Source organism: Brassica napus, chromosome C3 (assembly GCF_020379485.1).
Source record: "Brassica napus cultivar Da-Ae chromosome C3, Da-Ae, whole genome shotgun sequence".
NCBI lineage: Eukaryota > Viridiplantae > Streptophyta > Magnoliopsida > Brassicales > Brassicaceae > Brassica > Brassica napus.
Genome location: NC_063446.1, coordinates 14,289,646 through 14,311,300, shown reverse-complemented (window position 1 = coordinate 14,311,300; position 21,655 = coordinate 14,289,646). Strand labels below are relative to the sequence as shown.

The 21,655-nt window shown below is 35.9% G+C and overlaps 1 protein-coding gene across 1 annotated transcript; it reads left to right on the top strand.

Annotated features, from left to right (window-relative positions):
* Nucleotides 1-14,460: 14,460 nt before the first annotated feature.
* LOC106388305 (extensin-2-like) lies at nt 14,461-18,764 on the top strand. Its single transcript, XM_013828342.3, has 3 exons — nt 14,461-15,972; nt 16,285-18,335; nt 18,424-18,764. The coding sequence occupies exons 1-2, from the start codon at nt 14,592-14,594 to the stop codon at nt 18,297-18,299; spliced, it is 3,396 nt and encodes a 1,131-aa protein (XP_013683796.2). The 5' UTR covers nt 14,461-14,591; the 3' UTR covers nt 18,300-18,335; nt 18,424-18,764.
* Nucleotides 18,765-21,655: the final 2,891 nt, after the last annotated feature.

Sequence of the window (21,655 nt, the reverse complement as noted above, 5' to 3'; positions counted from 1 at the left end):
CCTAGAAAACGTAAGGAATGTGAAAAGCATGATACTCCCAAAATAACAGAAAATATTTTGGACGAAGAAAATTGTGAATCTAATGACAATATAAAGCATCTTGAATCTGAAGGAAATCATGAGATTTCTATCAATTACATCCATAATGGAAAGATATGGAAACGAAATGAGATGGATGATATTGATGACGTTTTCTCATACCTTTTAGCAAAGGAAATAAATGAAGAAAACGAAGATCCAGAACCAAAGTCTGTATATGAATGTCAAAAGAGACATGACTGGATAAAATGGAAAGATGCAATTCAAGTCGAATTAGATTCGCTTAACAAACGAAATGTATTCGGACCTATTGTGCTCACACCCAAAGATGTAAAACCAGTTGGGTACAAATGGGTGTTTGTCCGAAAAAGAAATGAGAAAAACGAGATTACAAGATACAAAGCTCGTCTCGTAGCCCAAGGTTTCTCTCAAAGGCCAGGAATTGATTATGAGGAAACTTATTCTCCTGTTATGGACGCAATCACATTTAGATTCCTGATGAGCCTAGCGGCCAATGAAAATTTAGAAATGCGTCTCATGGATGTCGTTACGGCATATTTATATGGATCATTAGATACTGATATCTATATGAGAATCCCAGATGGATTTAAAATGCCAGAAATGTTAAGTTCCAAACCTAAAGAGTTATGTGCAATAAAATTGCAAAGATCATTATATGGGTTAAAACAATCTGGACGAATGTGGTATAATCGTCTCAGCGAACACTTAACAAAAGAAGGATACACGAATGATCCTATATGCCCTTGTGTTTTCATAAAGAAAACAACATCCGGATTTGTGATAATCGCGGTGTACGTTGATGATCTTAATATTATTGGAACTCAAAACGAAATCCAAAAGGCATCAAACTATCTGAAAGGAGAATTTGAGATGAAAGATCTCGGCCAGACAAAATATTGTCTAGGATTACAAATTGAGCATTCTCAAAAGGGTATATTTGTACACCAGTCTACATATACCAAACGAGTATTGAAACGCTTTAACATGGATAAAGCAACTCCTCTTAGCACCCCGATGGTCGTTAGATCACTTAATGTTGAAAATGATCCGTTTCGACCATCTGAGGAAAATGAAGAAATACTTGGTCCTGAAACTCCATACTTAAGTGCAATTGGAGCTCTTATGTATCTTGCAAATTGTACTCGACCTGACATATCTTTTGCTGTTAATCTTTTAGCGAGATTCAGTTCGTCTCCTACACGAAGACATTGGAATGGAATTAAACATGTCTTTCGTTACCTTCAAGGAACAACTGATTTAGGCTTGTTTTATCCTAAAAGTTCAAAAGGTCAAATGATTGGTTTTGCAGATGCAGGTTATTTGTCAGATCCACACAAAGCTCGATCCCAGACAGGATATGTTTTTACAATTGGAGGCACCGCCATATCTTGGCGTTCTCAGAAGCAGACACTTGTTGCTACTTCTTCAAATCACGCTGAGATCATTGCACTCCATGAAGCAAGTAGAGAATGTGTATGGCTAAGATCAATAAGCCGACACATCTGTTCAAGCAGTGGGATTGACGAAAATACGGAGCCAACTATTCTATATGAAGATAACGCGGCATGTGTTGCTCAAACGAAGGAAGGATATATCAAAAGCGATAGAACCAAACATATACCTCCGAAGTTCTTCTCATACACTCAAGAGCTCGAGAAGAATAAAGAGATTGAAATAAGATATGTTCGATCATGCGACAATGCAGCCGACCTCTTCACAAAATCACTCCCTACCTCGGTATTCAGAAAACACATCCATAACATTGGGATGCGCCATCAGAAGGATCTATGACTGTTCATTCGAGGGGGAGCTTACGTAGTTGTACTCTTTTTACCTTACTATGGTTTTTCCCATTGGGTTTTCCTGGAAAGGTTTTTAACGAGGCAACAAAGACGTTAAGCGAGAGCGGAGAGTGACACCGGTCCCCAAGGGGGAGTGTTATGAAAGTCATACATTCCAACGCCGAAAATGTTGAAATAATTAAAGATGTGGGTCCCACTGTCACTATTTGCACAGTAATTTTTCTTCTATAAATACGGAGTTTTCGATCATTTGTAAAAACATGATTACACATCCTTCACTCTTTCATTCTCTCTGATAATAATCTTTCTATCAGTATTAAAAGTTCTACGGGTATAAACTTTTGCCCTTATTTAAATTCCTGCGATACAAATAAATTCAAGTTCTTTTTATAACACTCTCTCATTTTTACTTGTCCTCACATTTTTACCGTTTTAGTTTCCTTCCACTCAATATTTCCCAATCACATTCATTATCTTTTGGGGATGTGAAATAACCAAAGAGGTTTTCTGTAAGTACAAAAGATTTCATTTAAGTAAAGAAAAATTCATTTACAAGAAGATGATTACTGAATACGGTTCCAATAATGAAGTAGACCTCCGTTTTTACTGACTTTTTCAATGTAGTGCAGGAAAATACTCATGGTAGACAACATTTTCAATATCATTAGTTCCTTTTTGGTAATGTCAAATTTATTGATAAGTAAAGAAAAGTTTAGGTGAATAAGGTGATGACCGAATATTATTTGAATAATGACCATTGTTTAATTACAACAGGCATTAATTTTGAGTGTGGGCTACTAATATTGAAGAGTTTTGCAACTCTGTGTCTTTAATATACATCTACAGAGTTTTTTTTGTGGCACGACATTGACTAACGACTAGAGAATCCTATAACAATTTAAAGTGTTTACTGGTCCTAATTGTTGTAGGGAAGTTAGTCTTATTAAAAACTACAGGGTAGTAATAATACTCTATATTAATACTCATACCAATATCTATATATGATGATACCTAGAACATTTTATAGTTTGGCCCATGGGGTAAAATTACAAAGAAAACATACATGTTAAATAATAGTTAATAATACTGTCATGGTATCAAATTTCCAACATTAATTTTTATCTGATGTGACCCTAAACTTACCAACGACGACTAATGCTACCAACGAATCTTTTTTTAACGAGATATTCATTATAGATTTTACTGAAAAGTTTGTTATGTGTACTATTTTACATGGACATTAATTGACTGATACATGTGAGCAATTATAAGTGCATAGAATTGATTTAAACACTTTATCGTAAAAGAAGTTTTGAATTTTATTTGGGTCTAGACTAGATTATGGGAGTCCTTGTTTTTTTTTCTTAAAGGTGATGGGAGTCCTTGGTGTATCACAATTTATCTTTTTGGAAAAGAAGTGTTTATTATCCATGTGCGTTATTGCTAATTCTTTGAAAGTTCTAACCACCCTTCGACTTTAATAATTGATGTTGTTAAAATTCTAGAAATATCACACTTTTGCAAATAGAAGAAATCAATAATGTTACATGTATGTGTGTATTTTATACAAGCATTATTCGAACTAACTATATGAGCTCTAACTAATCGACCAGTCAATAGCCTTTTATTTAGAAAAATTTCTAGCATATATATATATATTTATATATATAATTTTGTAGGGAGAAATATATTATACAAGATATGGGTCCAAAACATGATTTTGTAAATTAGTATTGTTTCTTTGCACGATTTAATATTTTCAACCTACATTTATGATTACAATTTCGTAATTACTTCCCTCTTTCTGTTCATCTTTACTTATGTCCATTCTTGTCTTATCTATATAGAAATATGTATGTTTCTGTGTTACAGCATAATTTCCAAAAATAATAGTATATATTTTTAAATGGAGTTTTAGCTACTTAAAGCGTTCATAGATGGATTAATTTACATTAGAATGACTCCTAATTCTGAACTAATATAATGATTTGATTCAGTTACCAGTTGCATTAAATTTTTTTCTATAATATATAAATATACGTATTTTTTGACAAAGAAAACATTACAATTTTGAAAATATATACGTACATTTACTTGTGTTTGGTAGTTCAATTCGTGAAGTAAACCATGATGTGCCATAATGCCATTAAATTAGCTGTAGTTTAAAAAAAAATTAGCTGTAGTATTATGTATCATATTATGGCATGGGTAAAAAGATTCATATACTGAATTTTAGTCAAAAAGGTTCATATTTTTATTTATTTATTTATTACATCTGGCCATGTTTAGGTCTCAATGACCAAGAAAAAAACTACAATGCCACTGAGGTTGATCCCACGTGCTATAATTCTTATAATTGAGATTTCACATGCACCCTATACTTACAAATCGTTATGTGCACATAATGGATAAATTGTACATACTGTATACCTAGACTATTCAAAATAAAATAAGAACATGGGATTTTCTAAAAACAAAAAATGAATAAGAAACATACGACATAGAGAATTTTCTAAAAAAAAAAACCATACGACATAAAAACTTGTAAAATGATTCAAACGAAAAATAAATATGGATATTGTGGATAGATGGAGTAGAATAAGTACATCATAGTAGTTTCAGATCAGTGCGGTCGAATCAAATAAAATGAATATGGCATAGTATGTTTTTTTTTTAATGGCGTAGTATGATTGATATTTGTTACGATCAGATTGGAGTGTTGTTTATTACAGTCGAGAAGTGTGAAGCTAGTCGACGCGGTTTTATACACCGAGTCACACAGTACGCAACGTAGCATATATTAAATCACAGTCTTATATGTCACAAATCAAAGTCGTTGCTGTTAATTTGGTCTATAGTAATTTAGTTTTATTGAACTTGGTATCACTCGGTTTCATCTTCAAAACCAGCTGTCTTCCTATTGATGGAGAAGGGTTCTTATGTCAGCCATTTTAGGACATAATTTGACTTTACGTATAATCATCATTTTCTATACAATTTTTTTGCTTGGTAACGTTTTAAATACCTTCTATAAATGTTACGGTATGTTTTTAGTAGCATTAAGTTTTTGTTAATGGTGTGTTTTTTCAGTAGCATTAATTTTTTTTAATGGTGTGTTTTGAAGTTGCATTAAATTTCTGTTAATGCCCTGTATATTAATCATGAAACATTACAACATGTTTTCATAGCCACATGTCATCACGAAAATGATTTTTAGAATTGTTAGAAAAATAAGTTGGTCCATAACTCTATATAAACATATACTATATTTTTTATTAAACTAACTATCAAATTAATTAATAGTGTACAAAAGAATATTTGTTTCTTTCATTGAATAAATGCTACGGAATTACCTAATATGGTTAACATATATATGACAATTAATGATTATGAATAATACATATTTGTTTGATAAAAAAAAAATACATATTTGAATAAAAAATAATAATCCTCTCTTTTTTTTGTTTAATTTTATACTATTAAAAGAAATTAAATAATCACATTAAGCATATAATAAAAACAATTAGATTTTTTCTTATATGTTATATTTTGAATTTTAAAAAACGACTATAAATTACTAAAAATGGTAAAAGTCTCACATTAAAATTTTTGTTATCGATGGTTTAACTTTTTTTTTGTTAAAGCAAGATACAAATGAACATATATCATAGGGGTGGGCGTTCGGATACACGTTCGGGTTTGTATCAGATATTTCAGTATAAAGGTATAGAACCCGTTCGGATATTTCTACACTTCGAGTCGGATTCGGGTATTTTATGTTCGGTTCGGATATTTTGGGTTGGGTTTAGATATTTAAATTTTGAAGAAAAATAAATAAATTATTCATTGTTTAAGTTTTTTGTATTTAAAATATATTTTAACTTAACTGTTTTTTTTAATTTTTAAACTAGTAATAAGTTTGGAGATAAAACTTTAAAAATAGAAAGGCACTAATTTAGTTGTTGTTTTGAAATTTTAGATGCAATTTTTGTTAATGCAAGAAAAAGAACTTGATATGTATTTTAAGTGAGTAACAAATGATTTTGTCCATAATTATATGTATATTATCTAATTTTGAGCAATAAGAATCATTAATATAAATATTTTGAATAAAATGAGAGAAATAAACTCATTACAAGAAAACGTGCCCATAACAACGAAAATTTACGATGAAAATATTTCGTCGTAAATTTACATGGTGTTTACAACGAAGTTACGAGGAATCCAACTTTCGTCGTAAACGCCATATAAATTTACGACGAACAGTTTTCATCGTAAAATCCATGTAAGTTTACGACGAATGTACGTGGAATGAGAAATACGTCGTAATCATTACATCGACATTACAACGAAAGATGTTACCGTTATATTTAGGTGAAAACGTGTATTCAATGCGCTTTAACTTACCTAATTTCGTCGTAAAGTCGTTGTAAATATTATGTTAAAACCATGTAAAATCCATGTAAAATATTCATTGTAAAATCGTTGTTATATTTCAACTACCCAACTCGAAAAATTCTCTATATATATGCCATTTCTCACAACTCTCTTCCTCACAACACACAAACGGAAAAAGAAAATCAAAAAAAAAAAATTCAAAAAAAAATTTAAGAAAAAATGGCCGGTGGCGGTAGTATTTACGAGTTACGGAGTTGGATGTATTTGCACAAAGATTCCGAGGGGAGGGTGACGAACGCATTTTTGAGCGGGCTAGAGACATTCATGCACCAGGCGGGCTGTACACCGATCACACAGGAAAGCGGTAAGATGTTCTGCCCCTGTCGAAAATGCAAGAATTCAAAATTTGCACGTAGTGAAACTGTATGGAAGCATTTAGTAAACAGAGGATTTACACCACAGTACTACATTTGGTATCAACATGGAGAGGGTTATGGGGGAAATGAAGCTAGTAGTAGTAATAATAATTTTGAGGATGGTCATCATAGTGAAGAACCGAATCATTTGCATAATGAATATAATTATCATCAAGATCAGGAGCAGATGGTAGATCATGATAGGGTTCAAGATATGATTAGTGATGCATTTTTAGAAACAACTACAACAATAGCTGATGGAACTGGAAATGTAGAAGAACCTAATTTGGATGCAAAAAGGTTTTATGAAATGCTAGATGCTGCAAATCAACCAATCTACACTGGTTGTAGAGAAGGTCTCTCTAAATTGTCTCTAGCAGCTAGGATGATGAATATTAAAACGGATCATAATTTACCTGAGAATTGCATGGATGCATGGGCGGAGTTGTTTAAAGAGTATTTGCCAGAAGACAACGTGTCTGCTGAATCTTATTATGAGATTCAGAAATTGGTTTATAGTCTTGGGTTGCCTTCGGAGATGATTGATGTTTGCATCGACAACTGCATGATCTACTGGAAAGAAGATGACAAGTTAGAAGAGTGTCGATTCTGCAAAAAACCACGATTCAAACCGCAAGGCCGTGGGAGGAATAGGGTACCGTACCAAAGGATGTGGTACCTACCAATTACAGACAGATTGAAAAGATTATATCAATCTGAGAGGACTGCTGCGTCGATGAGGTGGCATGCGGAACATGTCCAGAGAGATGGTGAGGTTGCACATCCATCAGACGCAAGAGCGTGGAAACATTTCAACAAGGTACACGCAGATTTTGCTACAAATATTCGGAATGTCTATCTTGGGTTATGCACCGATGGATTTAGTCCATTTGGAATGTCTGGTAGACAATATTCTTTGTGGCCAGTCATTCTTACGCCGTACAATTTACCGCCGGATATGTGCATGGAACAAGAATTTCTATTTTTGACCATATTAATCCCTGGGCCGAAGCATCCAAAACGGTCTCTTGATGTTTTTCTTCAACCGTTGATAGAAGAGCTAAAGCAATTGTGGTCAGAAGGGGTGAGGACGTACGATTGTTCCTTGAAAAACAATTTTACGATGCGAGCAGTTCTGCTGTGGACGATAAGTGATTTCCCTGCTTATGGGATGTTGTCTGGCTGGACAACACATGGAAGATTATCTTGTCCATATTGTCTTGGATCGACGGATGCTTTTCAACTGAAGAATGGTAGGAAGAGTTGTTGGTTTGATTGTCATCGTCGCTTTCTTCCACTTGCCCATCCGTACAGAAGAAATAAGACATTGTTTCGGCACAAAAAAATTGTCAGAGACGGTCCTCCTCCATATCTCACCGGCCAGCAGATCGAAGCAGACATTGATTATTACGGAGCTCAGGAAACAGTTAAAGTTGGAGGAAATTGGCATGTTCCTGGAAATATGCCTGATGGGTATGGTGTGTCTCACAATTGGCATAAGAAGAGTATATTTTGGGAGCTACCCTATTGGAAGGATCTTCTCTTACGCCACAATCTGGATGTCATGCATATTGAGAAGAACTTTTTTGAGAACATCATGAATACATTACTTAACGTCCCTGGGAAGACAAAAGATAACAAAAAGTCAAGGATGGACTTACCTGATATTTGCTCAAGAAGTGAGTTACATATCAAGAGCAATGGAAACGTTCATGTTCCCATCTTCCGGTTGTCATCAGAAGCCAAAACAACCTTGTTTGACTGGGTTGCATCAGAAGTTAAGTTTCCTGATGGTTATGTTTCAAATCTGTCAAGATGTGTTGAACGAGGTCAAAAGTTCTCCGGAATGAAGAGTCATGATTGTCATGTGTTTATGCAACGACTACTTCCATTTGCTTTTGCCGAGCTCCTTCCAGCAAATGTCCATGAAGCACTTGCAGGTAATTATAATTTTATAATATATATACATATGTTATGAAATGTTATTAATTTGATTACTTTTGCAATATACAGCCATCAGCGCTTTTTTCAGAGATCTTAGCACACGTACGTTCAAGGAAGAAGTCATCGAACAACTTCATCATAACATTCCGATCATATTGTGCAACCTGGAGAAGATATTTCCTCCTTCATTTTTTGACGTCATGGAGCATCTAGTTGTCCACCTACCGTATGAAGCATTGCTTCGTGGACCTGTTCACAACGGATGGATGTATCCGTATGAGCGACAGATGAAACATTTGAAGGGGAAAGCAAGAAATCTTGCAAAGGTGGAAGGTTCAATAGTTGCGGGGAGTTTGACAGCCGAAACATCTAACTTCACATCATACTACTTTGCTCCAACTGTTCGTACGAGGAAAAGAGTTCCTAGAAGATATGATGATGGTGGAGTACCGACATCATATCCAATTGATGGTGTTCCTGACATTTTCTGCGAAATTGCACGGTTTGGTGGTAAAACGAAAGAAGTATGGTGGTCATGTGAAGAGGATAAACATAGTGCCCACACTTATATTCTGCTCAACTGCGAGGATGCAGTGACCCGTTACTTTGAAAGGTAAATATTTTTGTGAATGTTAATTATATGAATTGAAGTTAATTATGTATGACTTGATTATTTGTTTAATTTGCAGCATGTTTGTATCTCAAGTTGAAGAAGCAATACCAGGAATATCTGCAACTGATGTGGACACACGTAAAGATAAGCACTTTGTCAAGTGGTTAAAATCACAGGTACGTATATATCTCATACATTGATTAATTAAGTAAGTGTTTTGATACTTCAATATTAATTAAGAATAACTGCTTTTTGCAGGTTGATTATGACGATCCTTATTATCCCGTATGGTTTCACGAATTGGTTCAAGGTCCAGTTGCAAAGGTCACCACATCACCTATGTATTTCACACGAGGATTTACCTTTCACACATACGAGTATGGGAGACATCGGGCAACGAGTAACTACGGAATATGTGTGAAAGGTGAAACGGACTTTTACGGGATCTTGCAGGAGATTATTGAAGTGGAATTTCCGGGGTTATTGAAGCTAAAATGCGTCCTCTTCAAATGTGAATGGTTCGATCCTGTTGTGAACCGAGGGATTCGGTATAACAAATTTGGTGTTGTGGATGTCAATTTTGGGAGAAGATACAACAAATTTGAGCCTTTCATTTTAGCTTCACAAGCCGAGCAAGTTAGCTTCCTTCCTTATCCTCGGCTTCGAACTTCCGGGATAAACTGGTTAGCTGCTATCAAAATTACACCTCGTGGACGCATTGTCGCTGGAGAAGAACCGCCCTTGCAAGAAGAAGACGCTATCAATGAAGTTGAGGTACCAGAACAACCAACTGATGAAATCCTTTTGATCGACCCGCAAAACTTTCAATATGAAGATATTCCCGAAGATGCGACAGATGAAGCACGTGAAGACGAGTTCGAGAGAAGCGACGATGATGATTGTAATGATAGTGATGAGAACGAAAACGATTTAGAGTGATGTAATATTGATGAGAACGAAAACGATTTAGAGTGATGTAATATATGTAACAAATGTTGTATTTCTCTATTGTAACGTATGTTTAAAGAAATATTGTTTTCTTACCATCCTAATGTATGTGTAACAAATGTTATTTTATATAATATGTATTTCTTTAGTTTTTAAAAAATTATTTGGAGTTTTAGGGTTTTAGAGTTTAAGTTGGAGAAAGAGCACAAAGTAGTAGAGAAGAGATATGATGTTAGATGATATGTGACTTTGGGGTTTAGGGATTTCATTCTCGGTGTTTAGGGTTAAGCGTTGTAAAATCGTTGTAAAATAACACGGGCATGTAACTTCGTCGTAAATGGTAAAATCGATTCCACGTAATTTCGTCGTAAATGGAAAAACGCGGGCCTGGTAAATTCGTCGTAAACCGACGTTTCGACGTAATTTCGTCGTAAATTGAAAAACGCGGGCCTGGTAACTTCGTCGTAAATGAAAATGCGGGCCTGGTAACTTCTTCGTAATATTACGTCGCGTTTACGACGAATCCTTTTCTATATATTGAGACGCCGAGACGAGGCAGCCTCGTTCATTCCTCCCAAATTCCTCTCCTCTCCCTCTAAGGTACATTCTCTTTCCTCCTTTTTTTTTTTTTTAAAGTTAGTTTAGGTTATTAATTAGTTAGGTAATTAGTTAGGTAATTAGTTTAGGTGATTAGTTAGATAATTAGTTTAGGTGATTAGTTAGATGACGGAATACTATAGTTTAGGTGATTAGTTAGGTAACGGAATAATTTTTTAATTATATCGTCGTAATTGATTAAATTTATTTAAATTTTTTTTAGATGGCTCCTAGAAGGAAACCAGCAGCACCTACTTATGCCCAGTTGTTTGGCGATGGTTCCAGTACCTCTTCTTCCGGTCCATCGTCTTCCGATGCAGTTCCAGACTCTCAGACTTCTCAGAGAGTTTTTTCGAGTCCTCCTCTTCCACCGCAGATGCCTCCACCTCCTCCTCCAGCGGCTGCACCTGAGCCTGTCCCAGAAGGTGCAGTTCATCCGGATTTGCGTGTGCCTTCATATGCTCCCTTCGCGAGATATACGGTGGAGGATTTGCTTGCCCAGCCTGGACGGGAGGGTTTGGATGTTCTAGACCCCGATAGACCCCGAGGAACTTATTGGTAAGTTATTAATTTTTATTACATTAAAATTTAATTAATTTTTATTTTCTAACGGTTAAATTGTTTTTTTTCAGGTTTGGGGCTAACAACCGTGTTAGCCGGAGCGTTTCGGCGACGATTAAGGGTTACTACGACGGGGCATACCCGAACTGGAGCAAGACACCAAATCACGTTAAGATCACGTGGTTTAAATGTTTTGCGGTAAGATTTTTAAATTTAATTAAATTTTCACTTTTAAATATATATATATATATATTAATATTTATTATTAATTGTAATTTTTTAAAAAAATTTATGTTTTAGCAAAAGTGGCATTGGTCTTTGGGAATCACCGAGAGGGTGAAGGCGGAATTCGTTGCAAAGGCAAAGATACGCCTCTGCAACACAGTCTCTGATTGGAAGGACAAGTGGGAGATCTACGGGTATGAGGGAAAGCCCACTGAGCTCACGACGGATGTGTGCGATGGCCTCATCGCCTATTGGGAGCACCCCTCTTCGATCAAAAAGGCCAATTCGTGCTCGGCTTCTCGAAGGACGAAGGATAAAGATGGTCATTTGCCCATGCTTCACAGAACCGGACAAAAACCTCATGCAGGAGTCCGTCTAGAAGCTGTAAGTTTTGTTTTAAATATATATTTTAAAATATTCAATTAATATAATTTATAATATTTAATTTAATTTTTTTTTTGTAGTTCGAGAAGACGGGAGTCTTACCTTCTCTGTCTGACCTATTCAAGATGACTCACGCCACATCCGACGGAGTTTTTGTGGATCCTGCATCTGAGAAACTCTTCCAAACAGTGGCTGGTCGGATTGAAGAACGGGAGACGCAACTAACCCAGGAGTCTCCCGATGGATTACCAGTCACATTGTCCACCGAAGAGGTCGACAAAATCTTCGAAGAGGTACAACTTAAAATTTTTGTTTACATTATTTTAAATATTTTAACATAATTAACTATATTAATATATGTTTTGATTTTATAGGTGGCTCCTAAAAAGAAGGGACGGATAGTCGGTATAGGCTCTGTTAACGAAGTTGCAAGGGCAACTTCGTCATACACTTCGAGACGGGATGAAGAGACTGCTCAGATGAAGGCTCGAATGGATAGCCAGCAGGTTCGTTTAGACTCTCTTGAGGATTTGCTAGACGTGATGGCCGTGGGAAACCCGGTTATGCAGAGAATGTTGAGTGAGAGACGAGCCGCTCTTGGAATGCCACCACGAGATCCCCAAGAGTCCGATCCAACCCGTCAACAGCCGAGCAACCCCCCCCAACTACTTCGAGAATATGTAGTTTTTTTTATTTTTTCTGTTTGTATTATGAATTTAAATATTATTGTATGACTTTTTAAAATATGTTTTCCAATTTCATATTTCGTTTTAAAATTTAAATTATTTTAAATTCTGAATATTAAATATAAATTAAAATTTATTATATACTAATTAATAATAATATAATAAGAAACGATGTAAACTCCTCGTAAACATTACATGGAGTTTACATCGAATGTTTACGAGTGATTAACATCGAAACATTTACGAGGGTTTTACATCGAAATGTTTACGAGTGATTTACAACGAAAGTATTTACGTGTGCTTTACATCGAAATAATTACGTGGGCTTTACGACGAAAGCTTACGTGTCGTTTACGACGAATCCTTTCCCTGCACTTTACGAGGAATATATTTCGTCATAAACGTAACGAGTCGTTTACGACGAAACCTCCGTTACGACGGACGTTTAACAACGAAACGTCTTTCAACGTTAATTCGTCGTAACACACCGTTTACGACGAATTTACAACGAATACTGCCCTAGTAAAAAATATGTTTTCTTGTAGTGACTTGAAATGTAGAGTAAGTATACTTTTGTTTGGTTATCTTCGGATATCCATTCAGGTTCGGATATTATCCGTTCGGATTCAGATATTACCCGAACTGGTGAAATACATAATTTGTTTTGTTGTTCTAATTAGATGATTTTTAGACCGAGCTGGTGAATATATACTAGACAAACATTTATATTTTGAGTCTGCACTTATATTCTATAACAGCTTGATATATTAGATTTGAACACTAACCTGTTAATATAGTTTACCGGTGATTTTTTTTTCAAATTTTGATTCTTAGATATGTATATTGAGTGAAACTAATTTTTACAGATGTCAATTTTTTTTAATTGACACTTATGTAATTCGCTGAATTCATAAAAGAAGTTAAAAAAAAAACTTAACTTATATCAATGAAACAAAGACGAGAACGAAAACATAATTCTATAGAGGTAGAAAATGAAATTATTTATGGAGAGTCAATAGTAACCACATCGAGAGCAGAAAACCTAATCCTCTTTCGTCATTATACAATCGATGTTGCCTATTTAGTATTGGTGATTTGTGTCAGCCGCAAAACTTAATTTCCTTTTGTGCATATGAAGTATTAAAAATAATTAAAATGAGGTGTAATACGTTAACTCTTCAACAACGATGATATATTTAAGAGACCAACATTTGTATTCATCATTTTATAATCAATAAAAATTGTTGTGTTGCAAAATGTTAAAATCATTTCATAAATAAACATTATTATAAGAACTCATTGCGCGCTGGTCATCGTCTAAGTACATATATTAATATAACTTCCATTTGTATGACTTTGAAAAAAATTATAAGAACGTTTAGAGCTTTCTATGATGTATATATGCATGCTCGGTAGATACTTAATGGAGTAGTAGCTTTCTTGGACTAAATTTACATGACAACATTTACCGAATGTCGGTAGAAAATAAATTATACTTATGTAGATGTCATTGTGATTAACATAGCTTAACAAGCAACCAATATAATTAATAGCATTTATTTTAAAGAATGTCTAATTAAACTTTTGTCAATTAGTATTTTGGCTTATTTCAATCGACTGGTTGAAGATTAGTTTTTTTGACCGTGGAAATTTCCAAATCATTTTAATTTTTTATTATAAAAATAACAAAACCAGTAATTGCCAGCTAATAACGAAATTTAAAATAACTAAACAATTAGGAGAAAAAAAACGTAGGTATTGAATCGGTCCCTTGTGAACAAAGGCCACCTCAAACGACTAGTTTGTCCACTATAAAAACAACTCTTGTCCATGCAGAAATACAATCAATCACTTCTTCATCTTCTTCAAACACTAACCATTTTCAAGGCTTTTTTCTTTAATAATTTGGACATAAAAGGCCTTAGCAGCCGGTGAAAATTATCCGGTGATCTAAACAATGGCGACTCCTGCATGGAGTCATGCCAGGGGTCAATGGGTAATAGCCATGTTGGCGTTACTCGTTGGCTCGGCAATAGCTACCGAACCTTACTATTATAGCTCTCCTCCACCACCGTATGAGTATAAATCTCCACCGCCTCCGGTTAAGTCTCCTCCACCTCCTTATGAATACAAATCTCCTCCCCCTCCGGTTAAGTCTCCCCCACCACCTTATTACTATCATTCACCGCCGCCGCCGGTGAAATCCCCTCCCCCTCCTTATGTATACCAGTCTCCTCCTCCTCCGGTGAAGTCTCCACCACCACCTTATTACTACCACTCTCCGCCACCACCGGTGAAGTCTCCTCCCCCTCATGTATACAACTCTCCTCCTCCTCCGGTGAAGTCTCCTCCACCACCTTATTACTACCACTCTCCACCACCACCCATGAAGTCTCCTCCCCCTCCTTATGTATACAACTCTCCTCCTCCTCCGGTTAAGTCTCCTCCACCACCGTATTATTACCACTCTCCTCCACCACCAGTAAAATCTCCTCCTCCTCCTTACTATTATCATTCTCCACCACCTCCGGTGAAATCTCCGCCACCACCATATTACTATCACTCACCACCTTCTCCAGTGAAGTCTCCCCCACCACCATATTACTACCATTCTCCACCACCACCGGTTAAATCTCCACCACCACCTTACTACTATCATTCTCCACCTCCTCCATTGAAGTCTCCTCCACCACCATACTACTATCACTCTCCTCCTCCTCCAGCCAAGTCTCCACCACCACCATACTACTACCACTCTCCCCCTCCTCCAGGCAAGTCTCCTCCACCACCGTACTACTACCACTCTCCTCCTCCTCCGGTCAAGTCTCCTCCACCACCGTACTACTACCACTCTCCTCCTCCTCCGGTAAAGTCTCCACCACCACCGTACTACTACCACTCTCCTCCTCCTCCGGTTAAATCTCCACCACCACCTTACTACTACCACTCTCCTCCTCCTCCGGTTAAATCTCCACCACCGCCATACTATTATCACTCTCCACCACCACCGGTTAAGTCTCACCCACCTCCATACTACTACCACTCACCACCTCCTCCAGTGAAATCACCACCCCCACCTTATTATTACTCATCCCCACCACCACCAAAGTCTTACCCTCCACCATACTACTACTCATCTCCACCACCACCACCAAAGTCGTACTCGCCACCGTACTACTACTCATCGCCACCACCTCCGATGTCATACCCTCAACCTCACCCACAGCCACAGCCACATCCACATCCACTTGTCTTCAAAGTTGTTGGTAAAGTGTATTGTTACAGATGTTATGACTGGACTTATCCCAAAAAGTCCCACGATAAGAAGCATCTCAAAGGTAACTATGTCTTCCACGTGTTCAATAATTTAATGTTTTAATCTTAGCTAACTTAATTACAGAAAATATGATCCTGATGATTATAGAATGATTAAAGGCTTATAGGATTTAAATAAACTAGCATATATGTATTGTGAAGTGGTAGTTGCAAGTCTGGATTATTTATTTAGTGGAGAAAAGAAAACGATCAAGTCAAGAAAAAAAACAAAAATCTGTTTTGACTAAAACAATCGAGAGAGATAGAACAAGCGAAATCGATTTAAATGACATAAAATGATAGTTTAAATTTAAATAATTTGTTTTGTCATATAGGTGCTGTGGTAGAAGTGACGTGCAAGGCCGGTGACAAGACAGTGAAGGCATACGGGAAGACCAAAATCAACGGTAAATACGCAATAACCGTTAAGGGATACAACTACCGTAAATACGGTGGCGAAGTCTGCACGGCCAAACTCCACTCGCCACCTAAGGGATCGCCGTGTAACATTCCTACAAGTTACCATTTGGGTAACAAAGGTGCTAAACTCCATGTGAAATCAAAGACAAAGTACGAGGTTGTGCTCTATGCTAAGTCCTTTGCTTATGCACCTAAGAAACCTTACGGAGAATGCCACAAGCCGGCTCCTTACCATCCTCCTTACTACTACAAGTCTCCACCACGACCTTCTCCGGTTTACTACTACAAGTCTCCACCACCACCAACTCCAACTTATGTCTATAAATCACCGCCTCCACCAACCCCAGCATATGTCTACAAATCGCCTCCTCCTCCTACCCCAACATACGTCTATAAATCTCCTCCACCACCAACTCCGACTTACGTCTACAAATCACCACCACCGCCTACTCCAACGTATGTCTATAAGTCTCCGCCTCCACCAACCCCTACGTATGTCTACAAGTCGCCCCCACCACCAACTCCAACCTATGTTTACAAATCACCGCCTCCTCCTACTCCGATCTACGTCTACAAGTCGCCGCCTCCTCCTACCCCAACTTATGTTTACAAGTCGCCACCACCTCCAACACACACTCCTACACCATACTACTACCATTCTCCACCACCACCAGTTAAATCTCCTCCACCTCCATATTATTACCATTCGCCACCACCACCCGTAAAATCTCCACCACCGCCATATTATTATCATTCACCACCCCCTCCGGTGAAATCTCCTCCTCCTCCTTACTACTACCACTCTCCACCCCCTCCGGTGAAGTCTCCTCCTCCACCTTACTACTACCACTCACCACCCCCTCCCGTAAAGTCACCACCACCCCCATATTACTATCACTCTCCACCTCCTCCAACGAAATCACCACCACCACCATACTATTACCATTCACCACCTCCTCCGGTCAAATCTCCTCCTCCACCCTACTATTACCATTCACCTCCTCCACCGATGAAATCTCCACCACCACCATACTACTACCACTCACCACCTCCTCCAGTCAAATCTCCTCCTCCACCGTACTATTACCATTCACCTCCTCCACCGGTGAAATCTCCACCACCACCATACTACTACCATTCACCACCTCCTCCTGTCAAATTTCCTCCACCATACTATTACCACTCACCACCCCCACCGGTCAAATCCCCTCCACCACCTTACTATTACCATTCACCACCCCCACCGGTCAAATCTCCTCCTCCACCATACTACTACCACTCACCACCTCCACCGGTCAAATCTCCTCCACCACCTTACTACTACCACTCACCACCCCCACCGGTCAAATCTCCTCCACCACCCTATTACTACCACTCACCACCTCCACCGGTGAAGTCGCCACCACCGCCATACTATTACCATTCACCACCCCCACCGGTCAAATCTCCTCCACCACCCTATTACTACCATTCACCACCTCCACCGGTGAAATCGCCACCACCGCCATACTATTACCACTCACCACCCCCACCGGTCAAATCTCCTCCACCACCATACTACTACCACTCACCACCCCCACCTGTGAAATCTCCTCCTCCACCATACTACTATCACTCACCGCCCCCTCCAATGAAATCTCCTCCACCACCATATGTTTACCATTCACCACCTCCACCCATGAAATCTCCTCCTCCACCGTACTACTATCACTCACCACCTCCACCAGTAAAGTCTCCACCACCACCATATTATTACCATTCACCACCTCCTCCAGTCAAATCTCCTCCTCCACCATACTACTACCATTCACCACCTCCTCCGGTGAAGTCTCCGCCACCGCCATACCATTACAACTCTCCACCACCAGTAAAATCTCCCCCACCTCCAGTATACATCTACGCCTCTCCTCCACCTCCTACCCATTACTAGGCTCATCAAATTCAGCCACATTCCCCCATTATTCAAGTAAAGACCCAACGCTTCAACATTTTCAATATGCTCCATATCCATATCGATAGAACTTTGTCTCATTATCTCAATTTCTTCTTCGCAGGTTTTCTTTTCAAAAATGAAATAAAGGAAGGGTCAATGTCAAAGAGGAGTGAACCAAATAAGGATTGTCGCGTGGAAACGAGAAACAATACATCTCTTACAACGATTCACTTCACTTCCTCTTCTTCAATGTCGCTCATCTTCCACTTGTGCATCATCTTCTTTGCGTCTTCATCAAGTCTGTTTCCAAGACCCTTTTAGATCGTATCATACTCTTCTTTGTTCCCTTTTGTTGTTAAGTGAAAGAAATGGTTTTGTTATTTATTGGTTGTGCATACACTTTCAATATTATTTCTGTAATGTAATGAGAGAGTTGTTAGCAAATAAAAAAAGCGTTCATCAGTTTCTTTTTTATTAAAATTGTTTGATTCTTTTTAGCAAAAAAAAAAGTTTGTTTGATTCAGTGATAGTTTTAGAGACAAAAAAGTTTAAAGACATTCCTTTGAGTAGGACACGACATCGTTAGTTTCTAGCAGAAAGTTATAGTTGCTTCAAACGCTGGAAAGTGGTAGTAACATTTTTTTTTTTGACATGGAAGTAACAACATGTTTGCGATCTTAAAGGCGGCTTATTGATTAATTGGGTCATGTAGCTAGGATCAGAGAATCACTTTCGCTCAACTAACTTCTATCTGCTTTTTCGATATTGACTCTATTATTGATCTCATGCTACGCAAAGAAATGTTTTTGATTACGAATAAAATAAATATCAGTTATACATAGCTAAGAACGACATGTATATACTTACAGAACAAAGATTTCAATAAAATCGTTGACAAATTTGATTGCCTCAGTGATGCATAGAGTTAAAAGTAACTAGATACATCGCGGATATTGTTTTGCTAAATCTTCATTAAATTATTTGGATGATATCATACGATTTTCAAAATTTTGGTTTATATTTTTTGTTATATAATATGTAGATATAATATAATATATATATATATATATATGAATATTGGCAATTATATAATATATTATAGAGGTGTAGAATTGATTTGGGCTATAATATAGGGATTGAAATTTTAACCAAACTCGCCGAACCAAACCAAAATTTGGTTAGTTCGGTGATAAGTTAGTTCGATTTGGAAAGTTTATATAAAACTTCGGTTTTCAGTTTGGTTAGGTTTGGTAATCCGTCAGTTTGGTTTTTCAAAAAAAAAATTGTTAACCGAATTTCAAACCGAACTAACTAAAATTTTGAAATGAAGTAACCGAACTACCCAAAATTACCCAAAAATTTGAACTGAATCAACCAAATTAACCGAACTAACCGACATTATCCAAAATTTTTACCAAAATATAACCAAAACTAAAAACTTTGGTTAGTTTCGGTAAATTTTTTTTTAAAAAAAGAACTAACTGGATACCGATTCAAATTGATGAACTCTTTTACAATTCAATTTAGCAAGATTTTAGTCAAACCAAACTACTCAAAAACTGAACTACCCAAACCAAATTACCCAAACTACCGAACCTGCATGCCTACTATAATATATGTTGTACATGGTGTTGGTTTATAATGATGTATAATGTTTCATATGTAGTAATTTAGTGGTTTCAGTTGACAATTAATTGTGATGTTATTTTCCTTAAATTAGAGAGTATATATTTTTTTTAAATTTTATGTTGTTTTAAATTACATTATACAAAATATTTTTTTTAATAATTTAATTAGTTAATAATTTTAAACAACAAAATAAAAAATAACCAATGCACTTTTCAAATCTAACAGATAAAGGAAAATAAATAAAATAGATTTGATCAAATCTATAAAACTGTTTTTAGAGTATTCATCCTAAATGTTTTGTATGTAGATATCTATTAGATATACTAGGAATAGAACCCCCGCAATGTCGCGAGGGAAATCTATGTTAACAATTATATATAAAAATATTTCTATAATTAGTACAGTTTTAAATGATTAAAATTAATTGTAAATAAAAGATATAAAATTATGATAAAAAGATGCAATATCTTAAATATATTTTGGTTTAATATTATCAGTAGAGTATGAATATATATATATATATATAGCAAACAAAGAAAGTTTTTGAGAAAGTGATATAATTCTTCAAAACATTTTCATATAATGTTGAATTGTTGAAAACAGATAATACAGAAAAATTGATTTAGAAGATGAAATATATATAAAGATTATTAAAAAAAAATTTATTAAGGCTGCAAGATACCTAACACCAAAAGAATACATGGTGAAAAAATATCTAATAATAGTTGTGTGTTTCGTTTTCTTTTATCTTTTCAATTTTAAAATTTACACGCAGCTGCTAATGTTTGTTTTCTGTAATTAAACTAATAAATCGTGTATCTATTTTTAAATAAATTATAGTTAAATGAAATAATTTTAACAAAAAAAAATCTTGCTAAAATTTAAAATAAATTTAGTAAATTAGAGAAAATTGAAGAATTATCTAATCATTAAGTGAGATGAAATAGATTCTTTGATGCGCTGTTTGAAAATGAACCATGAGTTTTTTTTAAATAAATTTGTTCACCGAAAGTTTTTTTTAAAACTTATTTTGCTGAACCCCATGTCTTTAGTAAGCTCTTTTCAATACGAACATAATTGTAATGGATTGTAATTTTGCAGTGAACAAATAATATGATTGATAAATTACCAATTGATATGGTGTATCCCGAAATGATGTTTTCATTGTATTTTGCCATTATTCATCTATTTCTAATAAATCCTCTCTAGCACTTGCATGTTTAAAGAACCATAAATTTTACCATAAAAATATACTCATAGTTATTAGAATTATTTTCATAATTTATCAGCATTTGAAGATTAAATAACTTTCCTTAAAAAGTATTTTGACTTTTGTTAAGCCTTGGGTACACACAATATTTTTGTAGGATAAGAAAACTAAATTTACTTTTTCTTTTTGGCTAAGATACAAGAAATACAAAAATAGTTTCTAAGGTTTATACGTGTTTCTCCAAAAATATTTTATGATCCTTTGGACTAGTGAATGTCTCTCCTCTTTTTTATCTATTTCTTTCTTTTTCGATGTTTTTTGTTGTTTCATTTTTAATTGGTCACAACTACTATATATATATAGAATCAATGATTATAATGGTTAACCACCAAATATTGCAATAGTAAATAGAGTTGCAATGGTTGAACACCAAATGTTACAATGGTAGAACACCAAAACATACAATAGTTAACCATAAAAATTGCAATGATTCATTTTAACAGTTGCAAATGTT